Source organism: Taeniopygia guttata, chromosome 3 (assembly GCF_048771995.1).
Source record: "Taeniopygia guttata chromosome 3, bTaeGut7.mat, whole genome shotgun sequence".
Lineage (NCBI taxonomy): Eukaryota > Metazoa > Chordata > Aves > Passeriformes > Estrildidae > Taeniopygia > Taeniopygia guttata.
Genome location: NC_133027.1, coordinates 52,891,380 through 52,918,141, shown reverse-complemented (window position 1 = coordinate 52,918,141; position 26,762 = coordinate 52,891,380). Strand labels below are relative to the sequence as shown.

General features: G+C 36.6%; 1 protein-coding gene across 5 annotated transcripts in view; it reads right to left on the bottom strand.

Moving 5' to 3' along the window:
* Positions 1-26,762, bottom strand: part of NKAIN2 (sodium/potassium transporting ATPase interacting 2) — a 511,838-nt gene that overhangs the window by 267,182 nt on the left and 217,894 nt on the right. For 4 of the 5 annotated variants that reach the window (XM_072926844.1, XM_072926845.1, XM_030269523.4 and 1 more), the window contains exon 2: positions 8,040-8,177. The exons of the other annotated variant lie outside the window; for it this stretch is intronic. In XM_072926844.1, coding sequence (XP_072782945.1) covers positions 8,040-8,177 — 138 coding nt within the window. The remainder of the gene's footprint in view (positions 1-8,039; positions 8,178-26,762) is intronic. 5 annotated transcript variants of the gene reach the window in all.

Sequence of the window (26,762 nt, the reverse complement as noted above, 5' to 3'; positions counted from 1 at the left end):
TGTTGTTCAAAGTCCAAAGGGCAATTTTCTACTTACATCCCTACTGATTTTTCACAGCATCTCCCAGACGTGAGGAAAACCCTCCAATAAAATAACAGTTAGCCAAGTTTACAAAGGTCATTTGTATTGAGGTAGCATCAGCAGTAAAAGGACAGACTATAAAAAGAATCCCAAACTCTGTTCTTCCTTGGAATCCAAATTGTCACTAATCTTTTATGAACATTTTTAAGAGAAAAAACTTGCAATAATTGCAAGTGCTCTCATTCCAGGTATTTCTGAACATGGAAATTTCAGAAAACACTGACAAGACTTGAGAAAGAACTACTGAAAAGGTGACCAGAATAAAAGATATTTTTTAAGAAGAGCTTTGACAAACATTTTTATTGAGCAAATATATTAATGAGCAAGCATTCATCAACCAAAATATTAAGTATAAAATCTAGAATGAAAAGAATGCTATCATATTGAATACTTATCATGGAAAATGCTAAGGGGAATTTATGCTGCTATCCATGGCATGGAAAGCATTTCAAGAAAATGCCCCTATGCAGAAACTAATACACCATAAAATACCAGTGCTTCATTAGCATCAATTTATCTGGCACAACAAAAATTAAGCCATGAATGAAGCAAAACTAATTCAGGGCTGAGGTGGATTCTCCAGCACTGTAAGAGTCTTAATTCATGTAATGGAGTTTTACTAGTGCCCCAAGCATGTTTCTGCAAGGTTTACTAGTTCTTTTAAGCTTTCTAGTTTTAGTTTGTATTTTTTCTTTGTCCTCATCCTCTTGGTCACGCATTTTGCACTTCAAAGCTTTTATTTACTTAAATGCAATCCTATGCTGCATTATATTTTTAACAACCTTATATCTCCATTTACTTCATCAGACACAACCTTTCACATAAATGTTTATGATAGTTAACTATTTCTACTAACTAGCTATACAAGAGTGCTGTTTCTCCCTTGCTTTGTCCCCTCTTTAATTTAGGAGTTTATAGGGACCCTAAAGCAATATTCTATTCCCTCATCCCTGAAAGTGTTCAAAAAAACCATGTAAATATGGTGCTTAGAGATATGGTTCAGTGGTGGGTTATGCATGTTAGGTTAATGGTTGGACTTAATGATAATACAGGCCACTTCCAATCTTAATGATTCTATCATTCATTGTTTTTTCACAAAGATGAGGATTAGTAACAAAAATGTTTGTTTCTTGATATTTCCTGAGCCACAGTGACCAGCAATATCTTAGTCACGGTTAATTGGTGACTAGATATAATTCTGTTTTTAAAAACTCATCTGGTTTTCTTTCAGCTGACGAAAAACTATTTACACACCTAATTTTTAATCAACTGCCCTAAGAATAAAACGAGTAAGCACTGAGGAACTGTTCTATTTAGATGTAGGAAAAGCTTTCCATAATTGTCACTTTGCAGGTGGCTATCACCTCCTCGATCTTGCATCATTTGTATTTTCTGAATATTTTTGATCTTTCTGATTGAAAATGAACTGGTAGGGTGCTTATGATACAGCAACTTGAAACGAATGGATGATGACCTTCACTTTTCCTTTTCAAGTGTAAGAACATCTTAATACACATACAGTTCTCAAAAAAAAAAAAAAAAAAGCTGTTCTTTCCTCCCTGTTAAGGCACATATGAAGTTTAATTCCTGACATTCTAAGAAATCTGGAGAAATTACTATTCTGTCATCATTGTCTTTCATTGCTTACCCCTGAGATATCTCTCTTGTTTGTTTTGTTTTAACTTTTCCAGTGGGTAGGTGTATATTTGGATTATTCCTGACATTTTAGTAATTACTTGAATATAACTGACACAGGTTTTCTTACTAACATAGAAATATAACTGTGGTCACACACTTACTGGTTGATCTGGCTTGTAAGTACTAAAATATAAATCACCTTATATTGCACTATTTTCTACCTGAGTGAAACTAATCAATCCTGAAAATTTCTATACTGAGAACAGCATGGATAATGAAAAATGTTTCATACAAGTACCATTTCCAGTTTAAGTGGATTTACTTCACTCTTATTCAGCTTGCTTTCTAGCTCACATTCAGCAAACATTTTAGTAAATAGAGTGACAGAATATCCTAAAACTTAATCATTCTGTTGCTGGAATTAGTTATAGTTGCAGGAAATTGTTTATTCAAGCCCATTTGTGCCAGCAATACAAGTCTAAGGGGCTGGTCTTCTCTGACATATAGTAGGTATAATAGCTAACTGTTTTATTACTCACATTACAAAGAAAATTATCATAAATTTATGTGAGTAATAGAAATAATTTATTCATTAACTAAATACATTGAAATACAGAAATTAATATATAGGTATGAACACATAAACAAGGCACAGAAAAAAACAGGGGTGTTTTATGCATTCATTCCCTCTGTCTTCAACATGGAGGATGGACCAAGAGGGTCTCATAGACCTGGAGGACTATGACTGTGAGAATGATCAACTCCCAGTTGATCCTGAACTTCTGTGGGATCTGTTGCTCCAACAGGATCCCTACAAATCTATAGGACTTGATAGGATTAATCCAGATTCCTCAAAGAGCTACCTGATCTACTGAAAAACCTCTCTAGATGATTTTTGAGTGGTCCTGGGAATCCAGAGAGGTTGACCTCCAGTTGACTGCAAGCTAACATTGTACCAGTCTTCAAAATGGCAAGAAGGAGAACCATGGAAAAGACATGACTATATGTCTGTCAGTCTCACTTCAGTGTCTGGTAAACTAATGGAAAATATTATTCTGGGAGATATTGAAAAATGCCTGGAGGACATCAGAGTCATTAGTTACAGCCACCATGGCTTCATGAAGGGCAAACCCTGCTTGTCAAACCTGATTTCCTTCTACAACAGGGTAACCCACCTTGTTGATCTAGAAATGCAAGGAAATATATTGTTTTTGGACTTCAGCAAAGCTTTTGATACTGTTTCCCACAGCAACCTTCTGGAGAAAATGTCCAGCTCACAGCTGGATAACTGTGCTTTATGATGGGGGAGCAACACCCTCATGAGTTGGGCACAACGGATTATAGTGAATGGGGTGACATCAGGCTGGTGTCTTGTCACTAGTGGGTTTCCATAGGGCTCCATCCTCAGCCCTGTGCTCTTCAATATCTTCATTTATTACTTGGATGCAGGACTCAAAGGAATAGTAAGTATGTTTGGCAAGAACACCAGACTGGGAGGAGCCACTCCCTCAAGGGCAGAGAGACTTTGCAAATTCGAGAGATGGGCAATCAGCAGCCATATGAAATTTAAGAAGGGCAAGTGCCAGATTCTGTATCAGGAATGGAACAATGCTGATTTTGTTTATTGACTGGGGAATGAGAGCCTCGGAGAGCAGTGCCTTGGAAAGGGACCTGGGGGTCCTGGTTGATGGCAAGTTGAACATGAATCAGCACTGGCAAAGAGCCAACTCTATCCTGGGATGCATCAGGCACAGCATCACCAGCTGGGCAAGGGAGGGGATTGTCCCACTCTGCTCTGCACTGGGGCAGCTTCACCCTGTGCACAGTTTCAGGTGCCACAATATAAAAGAGACATTGAGTTATTAAACAACATCCAAAGGAGTGACAGAAGGATGGGGAAGGGTCTGGAGCCCCTTATGAAGAGGGGCTGAGGTCACTTGGTTTGTTCAGTCTAGAAAAGAGGAAACTGAGGGGAGACCTCATTTTGGTCTTCAACATCCTCACAGGGGAAAGTGGAAGGATAGGCACTCATCTCTCTGGTAACCTGTGACGGGATTTAAGGAAATGGCATAAAGCCGAGACAGGGGAAGTTCAGACTGGATATCAGAAAAAGGTTTTTCACCCAGAGGGTGGTTGAGCACTGGAACAGGCTCCCCAAGGAAATGGTTACAGCACCAGCTTGTCTGAGTTCAGGAAGCACTTGGACAATGCTCTCAGGAAAATGTTGTATGTCTTGGGATGTCTTATCTAGGGCCAAAAATTGAGCTCAATGATCCTGACTAGTTCCTTCCAACTCAGCATATTCTATGGCTCTATGATTCTAAGAACAACAGAAAAAAATATTCCCATTCATTATTATCCATGACAAACTACTGAATCAAGGAAGAAACTGAAGAATATTATTATGTATGCTTGAACAAGCTTGAACAAACAAATCATCTTTCCAATGGCACAGTTGGAAACAGAATCAGAATCTTGATTCACAGCCTCCTGTGACAGCCACCAGACAGAGCTACTACAAAAATGTTCAAGGTCATTTACTTAATTATACTTATAATATTATTGGGCATTAGCTCAAAACGATTATGCAGAAAATTATTGCTTATGTTCCCAAATTATCATTTGCTCTGAAAAGTTGTGTGGAGCAGAGAAGTAATTTCCATGTCTGTGTGCCTCCTTCTATAAATAAATGTCTACATTTCAGTTGCAACACAGCAAGTACAGTTAAGCTGAAGGACTGAATGGTTTGTCTCAGAATGGAACAGTACTTCCTAAAAAACCTTTTACAGAGAGCAGATTCAGGTAAGAGTCTGATTTCATAGACTTAAACATTTTGTGTCTTGCAGGCTGACAAGAATGCCCAATGACAATTCTATTTAATTTCATCATTCTTCTTATTAAATGGTTTTACATATAATTTTTTCCCTAACAGCTATAAAGAAAGCAGAAGTAAAATAAGAGGAAAAACTTGTTTACTGTGCAGATGAATGAGCAGTAGCAAAAGTTGCTCAAAGAGGTTGCAGAGTCACCCTCACTGGAGATATTAAGAAACCATCTGGATGCAATCCTGTGCCATGTACTCTAGAATGACCCTGCTTGAGTAGAGAAGTTGGACCAGATGATCCACTGTGGTCCCTTCTAAAGTTAACGCATTCTGGTATTCTGTGAAAATATATTTTTTAACAAATTCTGTGCTGAGCTTGAGTACACACACCTTCTTATTATGAATAAAACCATTATCTGGAAGATAAATCAAATTATGTCAATAAGGTGTATTAATGTCAGAATTCACTTTTTAAAAATATTAAGCATAAGAATACTTTTATTATAAATAACTATTTTGTCTGAAAATTGGTTCTCTTAACAAGATTTAGCAAAACAGTGTTCTGAAATTTTTTCTCACCAAAAATCTTGGCCAAATCATTCACCATATGGAGACTGCCTTACTATCTTTAAAATTCATAAAGGTAGCTCAGAGGCTTTACAAATTCCCATGGCATGATTACAGTTGTTGGATAGTATCCTGGTATGTACATATGGGAGATGAAATGCTGCACATTTTCACGTACTACTTTAAACTTTTTTTAAAAAAGGAAGACAATTAATTTCAATTTACAACAGAATTATTCCAAACCTGAATTGGTAGAGTCATATAAGACATTAAGTAGATCCCACTAGGTGTGTTGAGCAATTGACCATGTCTAGTGTTTAAAAACACATGGATTAACTTAACTGTACTCACTGGGGCCTAAGGTTTGGTAGACTGATGATGCTGCAAGAAGCTCAGACATAAGGTAATTACCTCTTTCTCTTTGGGTTATTTTTTTTTATTTTGTTTTGTTTTGGTTTTGTTTTCTGTTTTTGTTTTTTGTGGGGTTTTTTCACATGTATATCAGCAATTATGTGTTAAGTAATGTACTACTAATAATCTATCCTTTTCTCACAGACTTAATGTGACCAGGTATAAGCTTGGAAGGGGCCTTTAAAAATATTTTAATCCCCTGACATCAGCATAGATATTTTTCTCTAGATTAGATTTTTCAAAGACCTATCCAACATGGCCTTGAACACTTCCAAGGGTGGGACATACACAAATTCTCTGATCTGTTTCAGTGTCTTGCCATCCTCATTGTAAATATTTTCTTCCTTATGTTCAATCTAACCCTGCCTTCTTTCAGTTTAGACCTATTGTTCCTTTTTCTGTCACTACAGGCCCTGGTGAAAAGACCTTCTCTCTAAGTCCCCTTTATATATTGAAAGGCCACAATAAGCTTTGCCCAGAGCTTTCTCTTCTCCAGGCTGAACAATTCCAACTCTCACAGCCTGCCTCCAGAGGAGAGATGTTCTACTTCATTGGCTGTTTTCATGGTCCTCCTCTGGACCTGCTCTAACAGGTTCATGTCTTTCTTTTACTGTGGGCCACAGAGCTCCTCTGTTGATCCAACTAAATAAAGGATGAAATTTTTATCACTGTCTCCTTATTCAAACAGTCTGTGATAACTGGCACATTCAGGTGTTTTTTATAAACTCTGAACAAGACAGCAAAATCTTAGATTGGTTCTATCAAAATCAATGAGATGATGCAGAGAGGCAAACTCACAAAGCCAGATGGGCTCCACAGTTGGGGTGAGCTCTAAGAAAAATGTGTGCGAAAATTAGTTAGAACAGTGTGCACCAACCATATCATTCAGAAACTCATGTGAATGCACTCAGTTTATATGGTGTTCTTCTCCATTCACAATGCACTTATCATAGTAGCAGGCCATTTAAGTATAATTTTTTGTTTCATTCAGCTATCCAATTTATGCTCATGCTTCATTTTATGCCACAGAATAGTCTTCAGATGGAACATTTAACCCTTTTTCTTTAATGGGCCCTTGAATTTTGCATTTTTATTTTCAAGTCTCTTGTACTGGTCAAAGTACCAGAAATTAAAGGAAACTCTTGTGCAAATGACTCCCACTGTTGACACTTGAAGGCTTTCAACATACTTGTCAATGTTGACAGTAATTTTTTTTGGAATCTATTAAATTGTGTGCATGCACACGTGGATACCAGTTTTCTGCATACAGGAGATCACAGAGACAGAAACACAGACACAAATGTTAATGTATTTCTCCCAGCACCACAGTAATGCAATATGGATGGTAGCACAGGGGTAAAAGCAAAATCTTTCTATACTCTGAGTGACTGCTGGTATATGAGGGTACAATTAAGAGAGAGACTTTGCAGAAGAGGGTACAGATTCACTGGAGTTAACAGAGACAAGGGGTAAAGGCTTTAAACTGAAAGAGTAAACTGAGAGTAGGTTTAGATTAGAAATTAGGAAATTTTCACTGTGAGGCTGGTGAGACACTAGAACACATTGTCCAGAGAACTTGTGGATTACCCATTCCCAGAAGGCTTCAAGAGCAGGTTGCAGTGGAGTTTAAAGCACTCTGGTCTACTGAAAGGCGCCCCTGACAGTCTGGAACCAGGTGATCTTTAAGCTTGCTTCCAATACAAACCACTCTATCATTTTAAGATCTCCTTGTTTTCATCTGACATGAAAATATGGTTATGTATAGGAAATTTTTTTCAACTCATATCTCTCAAATGTATACAAGCTTTACATGAATTCATAGTCAATTTTGACAGCAATATTGTTATGAAAATCTAACAAAAGGTATTATGAATTATGGTTTTTGGAGTTGCTGTTATTCTTTCTTTGTAGAAGTATAAATGGCAAAAACCCCACAAACCCAGAGTATGAAAAGAGGATTTAATTAATACTGCATTATGTCAGAGAGTACAGACATACTAAGTCTCTGTATAAGGAAAGAAATGGATTAAGAATATTAATTAAGGTCCAAATCCTTATTTTCATACTGGAGCCCTCAGTCCATTATTTCTTACCATAACACCATATCTCACTTTCAGGTTGGATTATAAATTCTAGGAGGCATGTACATAACAGATAAGCACTCTAGCAACATAAGTTAATAACAATAATGAGTAACTATAATGAATCATGCCTCTATTGGGGAGGTCCAATGTATCCAGGAAAGTTATGGCTAACATTTAAAATAGCTCTAAATTCCCCTAATTTTGAAGATGTTGTAATTCCTTAAGCTGACTCCATGTTCATATTGTCATGCACTTAATGATCATATTGACTTTTAAATTTTAGAGACAGTAAGTAAATGTAAAAATGTTACAGAAGAAAATTAAACCAAGATAAGATTTCTATTTGCTTTAAGAACAATGAAATGTGGAGTGTTTTTCTGTTTGGTTTTTTTTCACATGCACATCAAACTAAGTAAATAAAATTTAATACTCACTCCTGTTATGTAACGAGGTCTATACTGGATGGTTCCAAATAAGCCAAGTATGACTATAATAATGTGTATAAAATTTGCGAGGATGGGTGCCCACTGATAACCAAGGAAGTCAAATATCTGCCTCTCGAGCACAGAAACCTATGATTAAAAAGCAAAAGCAAAAATAGATTAGAACAAACCAGAAAACATATATAAAGGTATTTCCCCTTCCCATATCCAAGACAATTGCTCTGAGTTAAAAAAATACTTGTGAGAAGTAAAATAAGATGAGTTTCAAATGTTTCAATTTCTAGTTTCAATGAAAGTTGCACTTCTCACTAGTTATTGAATTATATTATACCAAGATACTAAACTGTTCACCTAGAATGGTATGTTTGCAGGAGGAGAAACACAAATCACTCTTTTATACACCAGCAAATGTTTTAGGGTATAAGTGCTGAAAACATCTGATAGGTTTATGACATCTTCTCAGTTACATTATTTCCATTTACAACATCATCCTTTAGCCTGGTCCTATCCCTTCCATGATTTCACTGCATTTTGATTTTTATCTCTTCTCTCTACCCCATCTATTCTGTCAGTGGGCTTTTACCTGTAACCAAATACATACAACTTTTTGACCTGGTTCTACTGATAATGACTATAGTTTACTTCCTTCCATTGTCATAAACATCAGCTGAAGTATAAACTTCCCCAAGACTCTAGATAAATAATATTAAAAATCAATTGAGGAACCATCCCAGGATGATGATTACTGTTTATAAGCAATACCATTCCAAACAGACAGATGAGATATTAGAAAAAAATGCCTTGCTAACAATAGAAATAATTTCACAATTCCAATAGCAGGTGTCCCTTTACTGGTGTTCTAACATAATGTAAAAATACACTAAATACACTACTTTAGCCCAACCCATAGGTAGAATGACATGTTTTGACAAAAATAGTATTTATGTTAATATTAGAAGACAATATAATGGTAAAGTGAATTTAGACAGAAAGATAAAGGAGTTTCTTTGACAGCATTCCAACAATTTTGCTAACTGGAACAGTGAATGGATGAACTTTATGAAAATGAGAATAATGAAAATAAAATTTTTAAAAAATTATGAATAATAGTAATCAAAATAACAGCAATGTAGACACCATACCCACAACAAAAGAGAAGGAGAAAGGAAGAAAGAGAGAAAGAGAGAAAGAGAGAAAGAGAGAAAGAGAGAAAGAGAGAAAGAGAGAAAGAAAGAAAGAAAGAAAGAAAGAAAGAAAGAAAGAAAGAAAGAAAGAAAGAAAGAAAGAAAGAAAGAAAGAAAGAAAGAAAGAAAAAAGGAAGAAAGGAAGAGAAAGAAAAAGAGAGCAGGTGGTTGTTTCTTGATTAAGTTTCATTAAATAACAGGCGACTATTTACTGAGATTATGTTATGCTGTGCATGAACTGAATTAGGTTTATGTGCCAACCACTCTGCTTATTTAAAAAATAACACCTTTTGAGATCAAGTACTAAATGAGTAATTAACAGCTGCTCTTGTATGATATAGCTATCAGAGAATTCTTCATTTTTTCGTGCCACGGTCCACTATAACATGAACTCTTTCTTTTTGAAATTAAATAAGAAAACTTTTCATTAAAAGACAGACTACATTCACATCAGCATTGCAAATGTAAAAAGGCTGTTAATTATATGCTATGTACTGACACTTGTTGAACTTTGAGATGGAGACTGCCAAAATAATCCTGGGAAAGTTTGCCAGCCATGTAATTTCAAATTTGAGTGTTCAGGTTTCATGTCAAACATTGAATTTCTCTTTTCAGCAAAGACTACTTTCACACAATGCATCCTTCTTATAACCAATCTTCGTATTTTGACTGCCATTTTATTTTATATATTTACTGAAAGAAATTATGTTCCTACATTATCCAAACATTTCTGAACTATTTGTGCTATCCTACAACTCTCCCTAGTAGAGGAAAGTTACAGAATCCCAAGACATGTCTAATGGTGACAATGGGATGAAGAAATAAAGAAGAAATGAAAGGAAGATCAAGCTGTATTGGGTACTTCATAAAAACTCAGATTATCTGTGCTTCTAAGTTCGTCATTAAGAAATATGTCCTTGATTACAGACACAGTAATTTATATTAAAAAAAGGCCAGGATGTGGCATGAAGCAGTATTACATAGGTCAATGTGAAGTCTATTAGGTGTATCAGCAAAAAACCTGTTATACTTAAGTGCTGTTAAACAGGTATTAGAGTGAAAATATTCCAATATTCCCTCTGAGCAGAAAGCTCTCATTTTTATCAGCTAAACAAAGAGTAAATGAGAATAGCAAAGCAGTAGCAAAAAGAGTATAGACTGTACACTAGACTGCTTCTAGTTTAGTCACAGTAGAGATTCAGCAAGCAAAAAACAACACATGGGAAGATGCAAATCATTCAAACAGCAGGAGATCATCCAGTTAAGTATGCCAATTATAGAGGGAAATTGCAGCATGCTAGTTAATTGTATAAAAAGTAGAAAACCTCATATCCCTGACATGACTTCTAGTCAAAAAATGAAACTGTGCTACCATGCATCAACATGTTTTGTTTTGCTTGTCTTGGTGAAAGATGCAGTTCCACCAAAACTTGCATATGGGACTGCATAGGATAAATGGCTGTTCTGTGAGAATCTTTCCTTTTCATACACCAATGTACTCTTTGTTTTTTTCCCATTACTAGCAATTCCTTCAGTATCAAGCAACCACTCTCAGATTTTGTGGTCGTGTTGAATTTGGGGTGAGTCAATACCAGAAAGCAGGGCACGCAAGACAGGGGGTAAATACAGAAGAAAAAGACAAGGTCTGCAGCACTTCTGTCCATGTATATCTACCTCTCATTTGCCACAGGCAGACTTGCTATTATATTTTCTCACGTCACTTCAAGGAATCAGCTGTGTGCAGGAGCTGCTGGATATGTGAAATGGCAGCACTCTGGTCAGGTATGCACAGATGAAAAGCTGTGGAAATACAACTCTTCCTTAGAAGATCACACTAACATGGCAAGGTGCATTGTGGATTTATGTAATGGAAATTACAGGACAGAACTAGATCTTTATTCTCACTTCCTAAAGAGATGAAGGTGGAGAGAAACTAGAACTTATCCACAAACAAACATAGATATAATACAGTCTTTCTACATGAGTTACTTTTTTAAAAGTCTCACTTTGCCTGTGTTTCTAAAAGGAGAAAAGTGGAAAGTAGGACAAAGTAGTAACAAAGACTATTAAAATAGTATTATGTAGCTTCCTTCTCTTCCACAGATGTCAGAATCATAAGGGACTTCTTTACATAGCAAGAGAAAATATAGATCTGATTTTGAAAGCATTTTATCCCTTTACTTCAAAATTTTTGGTTAAACAACTGCACTTCTTGAAATCACACCTGCTAACTTCAAATGTTTAATGTGTTTCAAGGATATTACAGAGAGAAACGAAAGAACTAACAAAGAAATATTAATTTTTAAAGTAAAGGAATTTTCTTCCTTCCTCCTCTGGGGTTGATATTGGCACTTTCCACATTTTTGTTATTGACGTGGGCAGTGGGGTTTCACGCACCTTCAGCGAGTTTGCTGATGACACCCAGCTGTTTGGCGCAGTTGACACGCTGGAGGGAGGGGATGTCATCCAGAAGGACCTTGACAGGCTTCAGAGTCCATTTGTGTGAACCTCATAAAGTTCAACAAGGCCAAGTTCAAGGTCCTCCACCTGGATCAGGCAATTCCAAGCCCAAATACAGGCTGTGCAGAGAATGGATTGAGAGCAGCCCTGGGTGGACAGACTGGGCGTTGCTTGTGGACAAGAAGCAAAACACAAGCTGGCAAAGTGCACTTGCAGCCCAAAAAGCTAGCCCCATTCTAGGCTGCATCAAAAAACAGTATGGCCTGCAGGGCAAGGGGAGGGATTCTGTCCTTCTACTCTGCTCTGGGAGACTCCAGCTGGAGTGCCGCATCCAGCTCTGGGGTCCTCAATGCAGGAAAGACATTGACTGGTTGGAACAAGTTCACTAAGGCCACTCACAGGGCTGGAGCACCTCTCCTGTGAAGACAGGCTGAGAGAGTTGGGACTCTCCAGCCTGAAGAAGAGGAGGCTTCAGGGAGGCCTTATAGCAGCATCCCAGTAGCAAAGAGGGGCTTACAAGAAACCTGGAGAGGGATTTTTTTTACAAGGGCGTGTAATGACATGACAAGGGGAAATGGCTTTAAGCTGAAAGAGGGTAGGTTTAGATAAGATATTAGGAACTCTGATAAACTCTTTCTTGTGAGTGTGACAAGGTATTGGAACAGGCGGCCCAGAGCAGTTGTGGACTCCTCAGTCTCCAGAAGGCTGGATGGGGCTTTGGGAAATGTGGTCTAGTGCAAGATGTCCCTGCCCATGATAGGGGTGTAGGAACTAGATAATCTTTAAGGTCCCTTCCAACCTAAACCATCCTGTGATTCTATGAGTCTGGGAAAGAGTTTAAACTGAGAAAAGCAAAAAGGAAAAATGGATGCTTTGGATGAAAAAGTATATTATGGTTGGGAAAAAAAAAAAAAGTGTTTTAATTCAATTCCACTCTAATAATGCAGTGAACTCAGAATGCAGTGTTATGGGCAGTCAGGTTCTAATGTTAGAAGATAAACACCCACCTCATTGTCTTCTTAGGCAGATTATTAGATGTATTCACTGATAAAATTGCAGAAGACTTAACGATTTAAAGGAGCTATTGTTGTAAACTGTTGTAAAAATAAATACAAAATAAAAGGAACCCATACAGTGTCAAATTGGCATAGCTCAAAAACTATTTCCAGATTCTTGTCAGAGGTTGGTTGTTAATAGATTAACAGTGTTACTGACTTTGAGGGATCTATGAATTGAATTTCCAGGGGAAAATGAAAAATATTTGGAGATGATTCCTAAAGTATATGATTGGACTAGAATTTCAGACAGGAACCACAAAGAAGAAACCAGTCAAAAGATGATTTATAACACAAACTCCAAAATTGAAAATGACTAAGTGCTTTTTCTCAGAAAGCTCCTTGAGAACAAACTCAACCACCACTACTTTACAATGATATAGAATCTAAACTTTGCACTGATATAAATTAAAGTTCACATAGGCAGAGACACACAAGAGGATATGTACAGCCTCTGCCAGCCAAGGTCCTTGGACAGCAAACACAGCACACAGGCACTCAGCACACCAGGGCTGGGGCAGGGTCACACAGCTGGCTGAATGGTGGTAACAGGCTCTCAGCAAACTCCAAAGGAAGATGAGTATTAGCTTAAATTACAGTGCAGGAGAATTAAGCAACCATGGTTTACATCATTGAATGGCTCACACTAAGAATGAGCTAAAGAAATTAAGCTCTAATCACTAACTCATTAAGTCCCCCCAGCAAAACTATGTTGTTGATGCCCACACCATCTAATAATTCACTTCTCTTTTTCTGTTAGCTTTTAAGCTTTTTAAACACTTTCAGTTCTTGCTCTATGGAATAGAAAATTTAAAAGAGTCAAATAAATACAAGTATTTTTTGGCCTTTGGCTTATGAATGATTTCTAATTCTAAAGCCTGCCTGCATGAGTACAATATCCCCAGCTAACACTCCTCCAGCACTTCCATAATTTTGAAGCAGAATGCATTTATTTGTGTCATTCCTTAGAGAGGTTCATTTAATTTTTCATCAAAATTTCAGATAGTATCCTGAGATAGAGGGCGCCCAGTTACTTAGAAAATTCTCCACAGTCACCCAGCAGAAAAACAGATTAATATTTTGAAAGTCAAATCTATATGAAATACACATACACATCTGCAAGTGTGCATGTGCATGTGAATCAAGTCCTTTACTGAAAGACAGCAGGATAGATAAAAACTTTTATTTTTGGTAAGAAAAAAGGCAAAAAAAAGCAACACAAATGAAATCCTGTGAAGAGCTGCAGACACAATGGTGTTCTTGGCACATCTAATAAAAACCATCAAAACCATAGCAAGAACAGGTAATTCAAGTTAAAATCAAGAAGGAATTAGTTTCCACTTGTACATTCAATCCTTAGAGGAATCACATATATAATACTAAGCCACCATCCTTAATCTGTTTGATGTTGCTGAGAAAAGGAATAGGCCTTCACCACTCTTGTTAGGAAGCTAATAATAGTTTTTAAAAATCCTATGTAGGACCACATTTCTGCATCGTCCTGTGTATAAGTGGATTTCTGCTGTGACCTACTAAGGACAACAAATCTCTCCTCAGGTACAGAGTGCATTCTTTGTCTCAGCTGTTGCCTTCCCTGAGCACATCAATAATAAAAAAATGGCAAGTACAAGTTTTCTACAGTAGGTTTGCTGATATGTAGTAGTGAGAAGCATATCTACACAGCATATTTAAAACAACAAAAATCCAGAATTTGTGAGGCACATTAGATTTTGATACTCTAGGAACCAGGAGAGTATTTCAGTTCATTTATTCGTTACTAAGTTTTATATACAATTGCACGCTCAATCCCAAGGACTTGCTTAGATGGGTTAGAGCCTCAAGTTCATGCCACAATTCAGATCACAAATACCAAAATCAGGGTACAGCAAATTGTGTGTGTGTGTGCATATGTGTATGCTTTAAGTCAACAGAATTTCTTGTGTCTGGTTGGCCACCAGTAGCAAGACTTGGAGATGTGTCAGAACACATTCTTTTGTGTGTCTGAAAGAAAACTTAAAAAATCCATCTCATGTAAACTCTTCTACCCATGACACTATCAAGAAGTTAGGAGTTCAGCTACAGGATGAACTTTAGCAACAGGAGCTAAAAGTTTTAGTCCCTGTAGTGTATTTTATTTCCTGCTCATAAACACTTGTAATAACAATTTGTGAATTATTTTATATGACATATTTACATGCCACTAAACCCAGGGAGAGGTGCATAAAAGTGGTTTGCTCTCAAACTGATAAATTGGGTCAAGTTATGAGGTTCTGTTTTACCTTAAAACCAAGATAATGTTAGAATACAAAATACTCAGCTGCCAAATGCCAGCAAGGGGTTGTAATAAGAAGGCTAACTGTGGCTGTAGCCAAAGGAGGGATTGTGACAAATGGGTTAGTGACCACCAGTGGGAATTAGTTTAAACACTGCCAACATAGGAGTTTTCTTCCATCTCTTTGGCTGACCCTTATTTCTCTCTCCATGTCTCTCTTAATCTTTCTGTCGCTCTCCCCTGTCCACATCCTTCTAGCAAGACTGTCGGAGCACTGGCACCCACACCTTGCTTTAAGGTGGAAAAATTCAATTTTACTGACACTGCTGAGAAAGCTTGAACCAATTCTAAATGTCAAAATGCTTTTGAATTAAGATCTAATAATAATTTATAATTGAATAATCTGAATTGGCCTTCAGTAAAGCCTAAAGGCAAAATCAAGCATGCAGAGATCATTGCGAAAGATTAGCCTAATCAAATATTTTCAAATTGTTTCTGTCTTTATGGAGATATTTATCAATAAAATAGTTCTTGGTTTCATTCAAAGAAAGATACAACTAGTTTCTACACATTGGTTCATATTATGCTATATTACATCTGTAAACTCAAGAAAGATGTGATAATGCTGTCATGGAATTTACAGAAGGAAGTATCTCAGGTGTCTTCAGGTAATGAACCTATCTTCTGTGTGTGACTCTCAGACCAGAACAAACTCTGGCTTAATACCTGAAAAAAAATTACCCTATAACAATAGCAAAAATTAGTCTCTAGCTCTCAGCAGGAAGGGCACACCTGTTAGAAACCTCATTAGCCAAATTATTTTGAGTGGAGTTGGCAGGGATCACTCATTATCTCATCAGGTCTGAGTCTCATCATAATAATAAGAACCAGGCATTTAGTATCAGAGTGAAAATCAAGTGAAAATAGCCAATCTAGAGTCACTAGTTGTTGTGTCCTGGTGGTTTTATTTGTATGCAGGCATATAAGTGTCCACAAAACAAAAGAGAGAATGACATGGTGAGAGAATGTCAAGTAGTCCGTATCAGAGCTGTAAGGCACAGAGAACTCCTTTGTAATTTCTTATTCCACAAGTAAACCTGGATAAGCAGAATGCTGACTTTATTGTCCTTACAGAAATCTCTCTCTTATGATTCTTCTATTGGAGTAATCATTATTACACACAGAATGTTTGAAACACCTGCTACATTTTCGTGCCTTGGCATCACCTGAAAACTGATATTTAAACTATGCAAATCACTTTATGGAAGAACGATAACTGACATCAGTAATAGACAGAAAAGTTTCTACTTGCTGAACTTTGCGTATTACCTGTGTAAAAATCATCTATCCTTAGGGAGCTCCAAGTACTTTGGAAGGAATGAAGGCATCTTATCTGCAGCATGGCTACCTTAGAGTCAGACTTGTCATCTAGTCCCTACACAGAGTCTAAGAAAGAAGCACAAGGTCTCAGATCTCATCTTCCAGATGTCCAGTGTTCCCAATTCCCAGGTCCAGAGCCTTTAAATTCAATGGCTGCTGGGGAACACCAATTATTGTCTACAACCCAGTTCTACAAACATACGGTTCTATCCAAAGCATCAAAGTTTTTGTGGCTTCTTTTGTTTTGTTTTGTTTGTAAAGCAAATGTAGTATTCTTATAGGCTAGTTCAACACTTAATTAAACTCAAGAATTTTTGCTTGGAACTGGCTAATTTGCGTCGTATTTCAATAGTACATCATTTTTATTCAATCTTTTTTGGAACATGATTATAAGGGGGAAAAGGCAGCATATGAAGCATTCTGTGCTGTCATTGTCATTATAGGAAAACTCTAGGTCATTCTAACTCCCATGAACAGCTAGAGTGAATCATTCAGACACTGCTCCCACTGAATATTTCAAGGAAAACACAAAGAGGTGGGTTTTTCCTGATTTTGTAAAACAATATGTTTAAATGAGTGGGACCCTAAACTTTCTGTTTTGAAAAAAAATACAAAACCTGTCACCTGCCCCTGGAAACACAGCCTCTGTAATATAAGTAAGCAGTACAGATTATACTCTCATTCTCTAGCCTTTTCCAACATTAACACTTCAATAAAATTAAGAAGCAGTCTGATTATTCCTTTTCCCTAGCCTCTATTACAAATGCAATGAATATAAAGCTAGTCTGTAATGAGTAATGTACTAATTAGGTGTGCTGAACTCCTTTTTAGTAGCCAATTCATATATGGATACAAATATTTCCTTCTCTTAATACATTCTTTCTGAAATACTGTCTATTTGCATCCAGGCTTTATCAACTTAAAAACTAACAAATACAGAAAAAGGGAGAGCTATAATAAAGTTACAACTTGGTGAGATGCAAAGCTCTCCTCCTAGTATGTTATATGGGAAAGTTAAAATGTGAGTGACACAGAAAAGGATAAATGCAAAGCTCTGACAAAAGAATAAACACACAAGATGAATGCTTGATATATTATATAGAGCTAAGAGGTGTTAATAGTGATGAGAATGGTGTAAAAATATACACTTCCATGCAAGTAGATTGTCCAGAAAAAATGTATTTGGAATAAAAATTAAAAGTTTCAAAATAAAAGGAGGTCAAAAAGAGTCAAAGCAGTCAAAAACATTTATCTGAGTATAATTTACATCAACTTATTTGAGACTAAAGTCAGATTTTTACTGGGTGCTTATTCCATGTATTGAAGGCTAGTGTTGTGTCCTGGATTAAACTAATCTGTTTACCCAAACTATGCACTCAAGCACAGTGGCACATTCTCAGAAGATATGTTAAAGATGACAATAGTGTTAAATAACTAAGACTTTTTAAACTTTACTTCTGTTCTTCATATGGTAAAAACCTGACAAAAAATATTATACTTCTCTGTATTGAAAGAATAGCATGCATTTGCTCGCACCAGTTGGTACCTTAACATTGTGAGGAAGGCTGGAGAGGGCTGCCTAACAAATCTGCATGGCTGACATGGCAGTGTTTGTGGCAGGTTTTTTTTTTCATAAGGAGAGACAATCATATACAGTAAACCAAAAATTGGTTCCTTGTCAGATTTTATCCTCCACCCTTCTGCATTTGCCTTCAAACCTTTGTTTTCCCCACCTCCCAATTTGTTTTCTTTAATTCGGTGCCCACAGCAGTTCCTCTTGGAAGCAGCAAAAGCTATAATCTAGCACTGCTGTAAGCTCTCCCCCAGCAGAGGCCTATCCCTGCCAATAGCTGTCATCATTCAAGTGGCACTTGTTGGCAAGATAGCACAGAGTTGCAGCAATTTCTTTCCACTTTTTCATACCTCATATCCCCAGCTGTTCCAAGGGGGTGATCACCTTGCTGGTTTCATGAGGTCTAGAAAACGCAGCAATAATTATTGTGCTGGCAGTGCTGAAAGAAGCCAACATCACTAAGGCAGGAATTGGAATGCAGCCCAACCAACACAGCAGAATCTACTCATTTGTTGCACTGAATATTTTGTTGTAAGAAATAATCATAAGCCTTGTGATAGACTATGAAAGGCAAATTACATTGCCTGAGCCAGAGCCTTCTACAGTGCCTAGCAAAAATAATAAAAAAAAAGCAAACAACAAATCCCCCCCCCAAAAAAAAAACCCCAAAACAACAGCAAATCCCAGAAGCAAAACTGAACATGACAATTTTGGGTTAGCTGCTTAAATCTAGCCTTTTAAATGCCCTGGCTTGTCAGTAAATTACCACCTTGAATTTACAAAAAAACCCCCGAATCTTCTATCTAGTCACGACCTGTCAAAAAAGAGGTGTTTATAATTGATTTTGGCCAATTTTGTGTATATTACACTAGAAGGGGAAGGCTAAGAGAGTTCACTTTAATTTGATATCACATGATATCTTACAGAAAATTGTAAAAAATCAGACAGTTAACCTTTCTTCCTATAAACCTATTAGTCAATGTTTTAAATGATGCATGTCTATGACTTTCTTATCCCTGCTAGACAGCAGATTTTAATACAATTATTTGAGGGTAACTACAGCGTATTTTCCAAAACAAATTCCTATTATTAATGGAAAAATAGGAAAAAAATAACATTTACATAAAACCAAATGCCTGAGCGTTTCTTAGTGGTATAGGGGACCTCTCTGGAGAGAGTATTTTTAACTCAAGGAAAAGATAATTTGATAATATTGTGCTTGCTGCCTCTCTGCTAAGGCTTTATGCAATGAATGCAGCACCTGCTGGTTCCTGCTTTGTGCTGTATGGCGCTGCTTTGACTGTGGTAATGGTTTACCCAGTGGTTTGCCTCTAGCCTGATGACATTCCAATTGGAATTCCATTTACAGTAAAGATATGGGAAACTGCTGTCCCTGGCAAACAATGCAGTTATGTGGATAAGGAACTTTGGTTAGTGAGTCCCACCTTCTTTCTAAGCAGGAAAAAGTAACTGAAACAGAATCAAACTCTTTCACCCCTCCTGCTCTGTTATCTCAGCCAAGAAAATAAAGGATCAATGTCCATTCAAGATGCCCTGATATTGACAGGTGCCCCGATATTGACATCTATTCCTTCTTCTCTCCAACACTGGAGAGAAGAAGGAAAAGATAAAGCTTGTGCACATCTGAGAATATTAGGAGGAAAAAACAGGAGTCATCAAATTTTCCAGTAACATATCTCACTATACAAAGTAAATTATGGTGAAAAATAAAACTTTAGGGTAAAGACATCTTTTTACTCTGGGAAACTAATCAAAGATTTCTTAGATTTCTGTTGAGAACTGACAATGGTTGTCAGCACCAATAATATTTTTAAGGATGTTCATGTCCTCGCTTTCTGAGACACTTAGATAGGAACCATTGGCTCCTGCATAGCTGCTCTCCTCTAGATGGAACGGTCGTCCCTGCTCTGGGCACTGCTGCTAAACTGAAAGTCTCTTTCTTCATCCCCTACCTAGCAGGTTTCACCCCACACATGGCTGTAAAACCCTTTGAGCTAAGCAAATACACCTTCCTCCTGTAGGGATATTATCTTAGAAAAGAAGCCACTGGCCCATCCCAATCATAACTTCTCTTTACAAAGCAGAGGTGAGGTCCAGCCTACCTAATCTAGACCTATAGATTCTACACACATTTTAGGTATTGAATTTCCACCAAATTTCTGGTATACTAAATTAAAGTGTGTGTCACTGTAGGCCACCAGAGGCAAATCCATTCTGACTAAGTGCAGGTACCTAAGCAAGACAAAATGAATACGATACATCCATTTTATCTAAAAGAACCGTAATTATTACTAAATTAATCAATACATGTGATAGTCCAGGAATAGACTACTAGGGTCTATACTGTTCCAGGGACTGACACAGATTCCCTATGGGATTTAGACAAAATCTTTTAGGTTCAAGGTTACACATTTAGGCAGTATTTAAATCCTGATCTCAAAATGGAGCCATATAGAACTGTAGATTTCATTGAGTTTCTCTATTAAGTTCCTAGCTTAGTTAAGTAATAGTGAATATTTTATTTTGCTTAATCTGTAAGGTGAAAGCTGTTCAAAAGCAATTATTAACTTTCAGCATGGACTTCCTCTTCCACTCTTGTAAAAGTACACCAGGAGTCAGAGGTGAGACCATCAAATATCTTGTCAACAACCAGTGTGATGAAGTATAAATTTGCTCAAATACTATTTCACCAGGTTCTTCTCTTCCTGTATGGAAGATAACAAGTTAGATTGGTGAAAAATGCACTTTGTTATGGGAGAATTAACACTATTTTTGCTAAAAGATGCTAAGAATCAGTAACCATCCCAGTATAACATTTTTCATAAAGCTTCAGCAACACTGAACACTTGAAGGAAGTATGTTTTAATAGGAAGTTATCTGGGAAAGTGCAGAAACTTTAGGTCTATCCAAATCTGCAAGGTAGACAATACTAAAATTGCCCAAATATTGTTGGAAAGGATATTAGAACAGTGAATGAGTAGGCATCAAAATGATGGATGAAATAAAGTTCTGACAAATGCAAAATTATGTACCTCCACGGGAAAGAATATTTACCATACACAGTGGATGATTCTAAATTAAAAATCACTACTCAGGAAAATATAAAATTATTTCAGAAAATTAGCATAAAATGTCATCTTGATGATAAACAAACCCCAAATTTTTGAAATCATTAAGAAAGAGCTGGAAATGAAACAGAAAACTGCACTATTGAAGAGAGCACCACACTTGCAACAGTAGAAACAGTGAAGCTGGAAAAGTACAAAGGAATATAACAGGGATTATCAGAATAGTGGAAGATTTCTACTGAGGACAGACAAAACCAATTAGGACTCTTGAAGTTAGAAAAGAGAGAGCTGTAGGGGAATATGAAAAACTCTTAAAAATCAAGGATTACATAGAGTAAATAGGTAAGGAGCAAGTTTTATTACTTTTTCTAGCACTAGTCATAGAGGCAGTTGGCTGCAATGAAGTGAGAAAAACTGAAAAGAAAAAAGAAATATACTTTTACAGGGTTAATAATGAACCTAGGAAATATATTTTCACAGGCTTTTGTGTTTTAGACAGAAAAAATGCAGCTAATTTCATGGAAAATTAGTCCATTGATAGCAGATAAAAATGATGGTCTAGCTACAGCCTTTGGTTTAAGAAGTCTCATAATTATCAACTGCTGAAAGCTGAGAGGGTAAATTGAAGGAATGACCATGCTCTACAGGGTCCTGCACTGTTCACTAGGCAACTGCAACTGTCTGCTGCTTGAGGCAGATTTCTGTGCTTAGGTGATCTTTTGTTCTCATCTAATATAGCTTTTTTATCTTCCATTTGAAACAGCTTACAGGTTTCGGTTTGATTGTTTTTTTTTGTTTTTTGTTTTTTTTTTTCAATTTAAACTGCAATGACATGACTGCAAAATAACAAACCTTATTAAAATTATGACCATTGATGGCATATGATAATATGTATACTTAAGTCACAGGACATTATTCTATCAGACACATGAAGTCTGAAGTGTTAAGATTTAAATTGGGTCAGGAACAATCTCAATATGATCTACAATCATACTGCCTGAATTTATTTATAAAATTACTTTCAAACATGATCATTTTAGTGACATTCCCTGTTTACATTTCAGGAACTCTACAGGAAGGTCATCTCTTTCAGGTCCTGTAAAAAGCTGCTCTCTAGTGGCTAATGGGAAAGACCAAGAATTGGGAGAGTATAAAATGAAGTCACTTTCTTTATTTACAAATCCTCATCCATTTGTTTTCATTTTTAGCTTATTGCACACATACATAGCCATGATATTGAACAGCACTATTTCTAAACTTTTGAATAATACTGTAAAAGGCTCCATCTGCTTAGACATCAAGATACAGGGGGAGCAAAGAGAGAAGGCAAAGCTGAGGAACAACTCATTTTATTTGTGGATAAAATGAGACTACAAGAAATCAGCTTCAAACTTGGATTTAATAATCCTTTGTGATGGGTAACTCTTGTCTATCCTGGGATAGGTATTGCAGCTCTGATCCTACTCAGCTATTCCTCTTTAATTATTCACATCCTCTGTGGTCGTTAGGAAGCCTACATATATAATTAAATAAATTTGGAATTCTGTAACTATTTCTTTTATCCAAAGACTCTTATAAAAGAACACAATACACCACCATCTTAATTTTAAAAATAAGGACTAGAAGAACAAATAGGCTACAGATCTACCAAAATTCACCCAGTTGAATACACCACCATGGAGCTGACAGTGAAGTATGCAGTCTCTGCTTGCACTGAAGACAACTGCTAGGTGGCACTTTTATTTTGTTATCAAGAACCTGGAGAGAGACATCTATCCATTTATAATAAACTGTTTCTAAACATCTGGCTCTAATAATGTATGTCATGAAAGAATGCAAGATTGTCAGTTATATTAACAATAAACTGATGGTAATACTGAAGCTTTAAAAGCATACAAAATATGAACAATTCCTTATTTTAATGAACCTCTTCATATCAACATAGCTAACATGGCACTAAGAGGTGGCACATCTGGTAGCTGCTACGGGACACACCCCCACTCAATACTGACACTGCAATAAGAATGAACCAGTCAATGTATTTTAAAATGAAAAAATATCTCTCAGATATGGCATATTAGTGCCATACATGCAAGCTAGAGCACAAGACAGAAAAAGTCTTTTGCAAGCTTAAAGTGAAATATTTTGAAGAGAAAATATATACTATTAAGTCTGGATAGGAAGAAAAGAATGGCAGATGGAAAACTCCACTCCATGCTTCATGAGCCAACCACCTACCACTGAATGTTGGACAGTATAAAAGGTACACCTTATTAATTTATAAAGGGTAAGGTGAATTTGTCACTAGTGCAGAAACACAGTAATTTTGGTGAATTTGATGAATAGTTGCCTCTAAACAAAAGAAATTCAAGTTCTGCTTTGAAAAGAGCAGACATAACTGAAATAATAAGTTTGGGGCAAGGCACACAAAACACTGCAGATAAACGTCCTTTTAAGTCTTTCTATACAACTAATCTTAAATTTGAAGCTTTTAATACCTAAACTAGCAATCCATTTGCTTTGGGACAAAGAACATGAAAGAACACACTCATAATTTGGTTGGATAAGGGAGTTTCCTAGGACTTTGCATAGTTTCCTTGAGATGCAGGTAGCTAAGAGTTCTAGACTCCCTGGCTTTGTAAAATTACATTTTGTTATGCTACATAATACATATCTCCTAGTGGAACAGAAACATTAAAATGAAAAAGGTTATTTTAAGAGACTTCCAAATCACAATTATAGCTCTTCCTTTTTGTGAATCCACAAATAGAAGGTACTAAAGAAAACAGAAAACACAATTGGTATCAAAAGTCTATAGAAAAACTGCATTACTGTGGAAATAATACAACAATTTCATTACTTTGGAAAGCAGCAGTGATATCAATGGCAAATATGTAATGATTAATAACAACACAAATCTGGACACAAATCTGGACAAGATAGGGAATCAAACTTCTTTTCCTGCTATCTAAAGGCAGGAAACATGGATTTAAACTGAACTAGCCTGACAGTCAGAATTTGCAAAAAAAAAGTGACTTGTGTATATGTATAATTGGGCTTACAAATCCGTGCTTATGACTCTGATTTTTTACCCATTCGGTTCATTAATCTAGGCAATTGGAAATATAATTCCACGTGTATCTAGATATTAAGACTACCATAATAGGCAAGCTATTAATATTCCCTGAGGGATAACATCATCAGATATCTCAACAGAATCAAATATGAAACAATACACTACACTGTAGAAAAAAAATCACTATTTTTTTTCATGAATTCTTGAGAAAGTGTTAAGACACAGAGAGATTTATGATCTTATGGTATATGTTAGCATGATAGTTTTCATTTCCAGTATGTTTTTTAACTTCTGCTGTTCCACCATGTCCCTTTGCTCCTCTTTCTGTCCTTCACTGGAAAAACTATGTAGAGTTGAGGAACCCCATGCTGTCCTTCCAGAGTGTTTTTTATGGAATATTGCCTAACAAAAGTTTGTGTGACTCTGCAATACTGCTAGGGCAGCATTTCATCACTAAATCTGATCAAACTATTGTAATCCCATTGTCGTAAAAACAGACATTGTCATAAAAACCAGAAATCATACTAAACTGGTACTATTCACTCTCTATATGCTTTCTTCAGGAGAATTTTTATGAGAAATTCCTCAGGTTTTGGTGATTACCTTTTAATTTATTTAACTTACCCCTATAAATTAAGAAATATCCCATTAGTGAACAAAATTAAAAGCCTCATAGTTATGAGAAGTATGAAGCCTAGCCACAAAAAAAAAAAAAAAAAAAAAAAAAAAAAAATCAGATGAAAGAACTTTTCTATAACTCACACTGTTTTTATTCAAGTACAGTTAATTGACTCACATTTTACTTATAAACTTGTGCTGGATGCCTAGGCAGTGGGGGACCTGCCCTGTGCCAGACATGGCCAGTTCTAGTGGGCTCCAACTCACCCATCCTAGGGCAAGGCTGAGCCCCCTAGACATGATGGATGGCAGTGCCTCGGGGGAAGTGAGTGTAGGGATGGGCAGGACACAACACATGAGCAATAAATGAGGGGAAAAAGGTGTGAGAAACAACCTTTGAGGTCCAGGATGGAGGTGGGGAGGAAGAGGCTTTCCATGTGCCTGGACAAGTTCCCTGCAGTCCCTGTAGAGGCCAGGCTGGAGCACAGAAACAGCATAAGGCAGAAGGGGGGAGAGGATCTGTCATGGGCTGATCCTAATCCCCTATTCCCCATCCCAACCACCAGTTCGAGTGGGGAGGTAGAGGAGTTGGGAATGACAGAATGAAGTTGGGACTGGAAAAAAAAGCCAGGCAGAGGGTGTTTAGTTTTTGTTTCCCACCATCAAATCAACTTTAATTGGCAATAAATTTAGATAAATTTTTCCCCAAATTCCCCAAATTATTTCTCTTTGACAATAATTGGTGAGTGATCTCCTTGCCTTTATCTTGGCCCATGAACTTTTTAATCTAATTTTTTTGCCTTGGTTCTGTTGAGGAAAGGGAGTGAGAACAATATAGTGAGCACATGATATCTGGCCAAGGTCAGCCCACCACATGGCTATGAACAACATAAAACCAGGACAAAAAATACTGCTCTTAATAGCTATGATTCTGATTAAATATATCTTATAATGGTTCACTATTTCTATAGAAGTCCATAAAAACTGTAGCTAGTGGTTCAGCACCTCCACGGCTCTCAAATTACAAAAAAGAATTTTTCAGAAATGGTTTATACCAATTACATGTATACATAGCACAACAGCTTGTATTAGTAAAAGTAATAGAATTGATCAAAATTTCTTTGAAAGATAATTTCTGTGGCTTTTCAAAATTTGAGCTGTTTTACCAACCTGCATGGCAAACTCATTTTTAAAATCAGGAACTATAGTGCTGCTGGAGCCATAGTGAATCTATTCTACCCTGACTCACCTGACTTATTTTCTGAAGCCTTCAATTATTTTGGTTGAGCTTGCCTTGTCTTGCTGGCCTTTATAGAAAACAGAAGGCACAAAAGATAACTGATGTTTCCCCATCTGTTTCCTTAATAAATGCCCTTTGCTACAAAGGACTGGTGTGCAGACAAGAAAATAGGACTCACTTATCAAACGATACACTCAGTGCCACCAGAGATCCAAGCTGTGTTTTGATAAGGATTTCCTGGTTGATGTGACAGATTTCTGCCTGAATCTCAGAGGTATGTTAGGCATCTGGCAAAAACATTTCATCCAGATCATGAAAACAAATCACTTTTAATTAGTTAAGTCCTAAGCCCATCTCTCCCCACTCCCAGAAAAAACAAAACATAACAAAACAAAATAAAAGAAAAGAAAAATCAACTTAAATAAAATACCTCTGGCTCTGACATTTGGAAACATGATGCCATGCTATTTCCTAAAGGCCCAAATGACAAGAATAAATAATAGAAAAAAAGCTGAAATCAAAACCTGACTTGTATGTAAACATAAAACCTTCAATTTGCAATCAGAAAAATCCATAAGTGATTACTCCAGTAGATGCTCACAAATTATTGGTCTGGTTTTTAATATATTTTTAATACAGCAGTATGAAATTATGAAATGTTCCCAAATACACGCAGCTAACAGCATTTTTTTTTTCTGGTGAGATATTTTATTACAGATAAAGCCCTGTACCTTTAAACAAAAAAAAAAAGAAGAATTTGAATATCC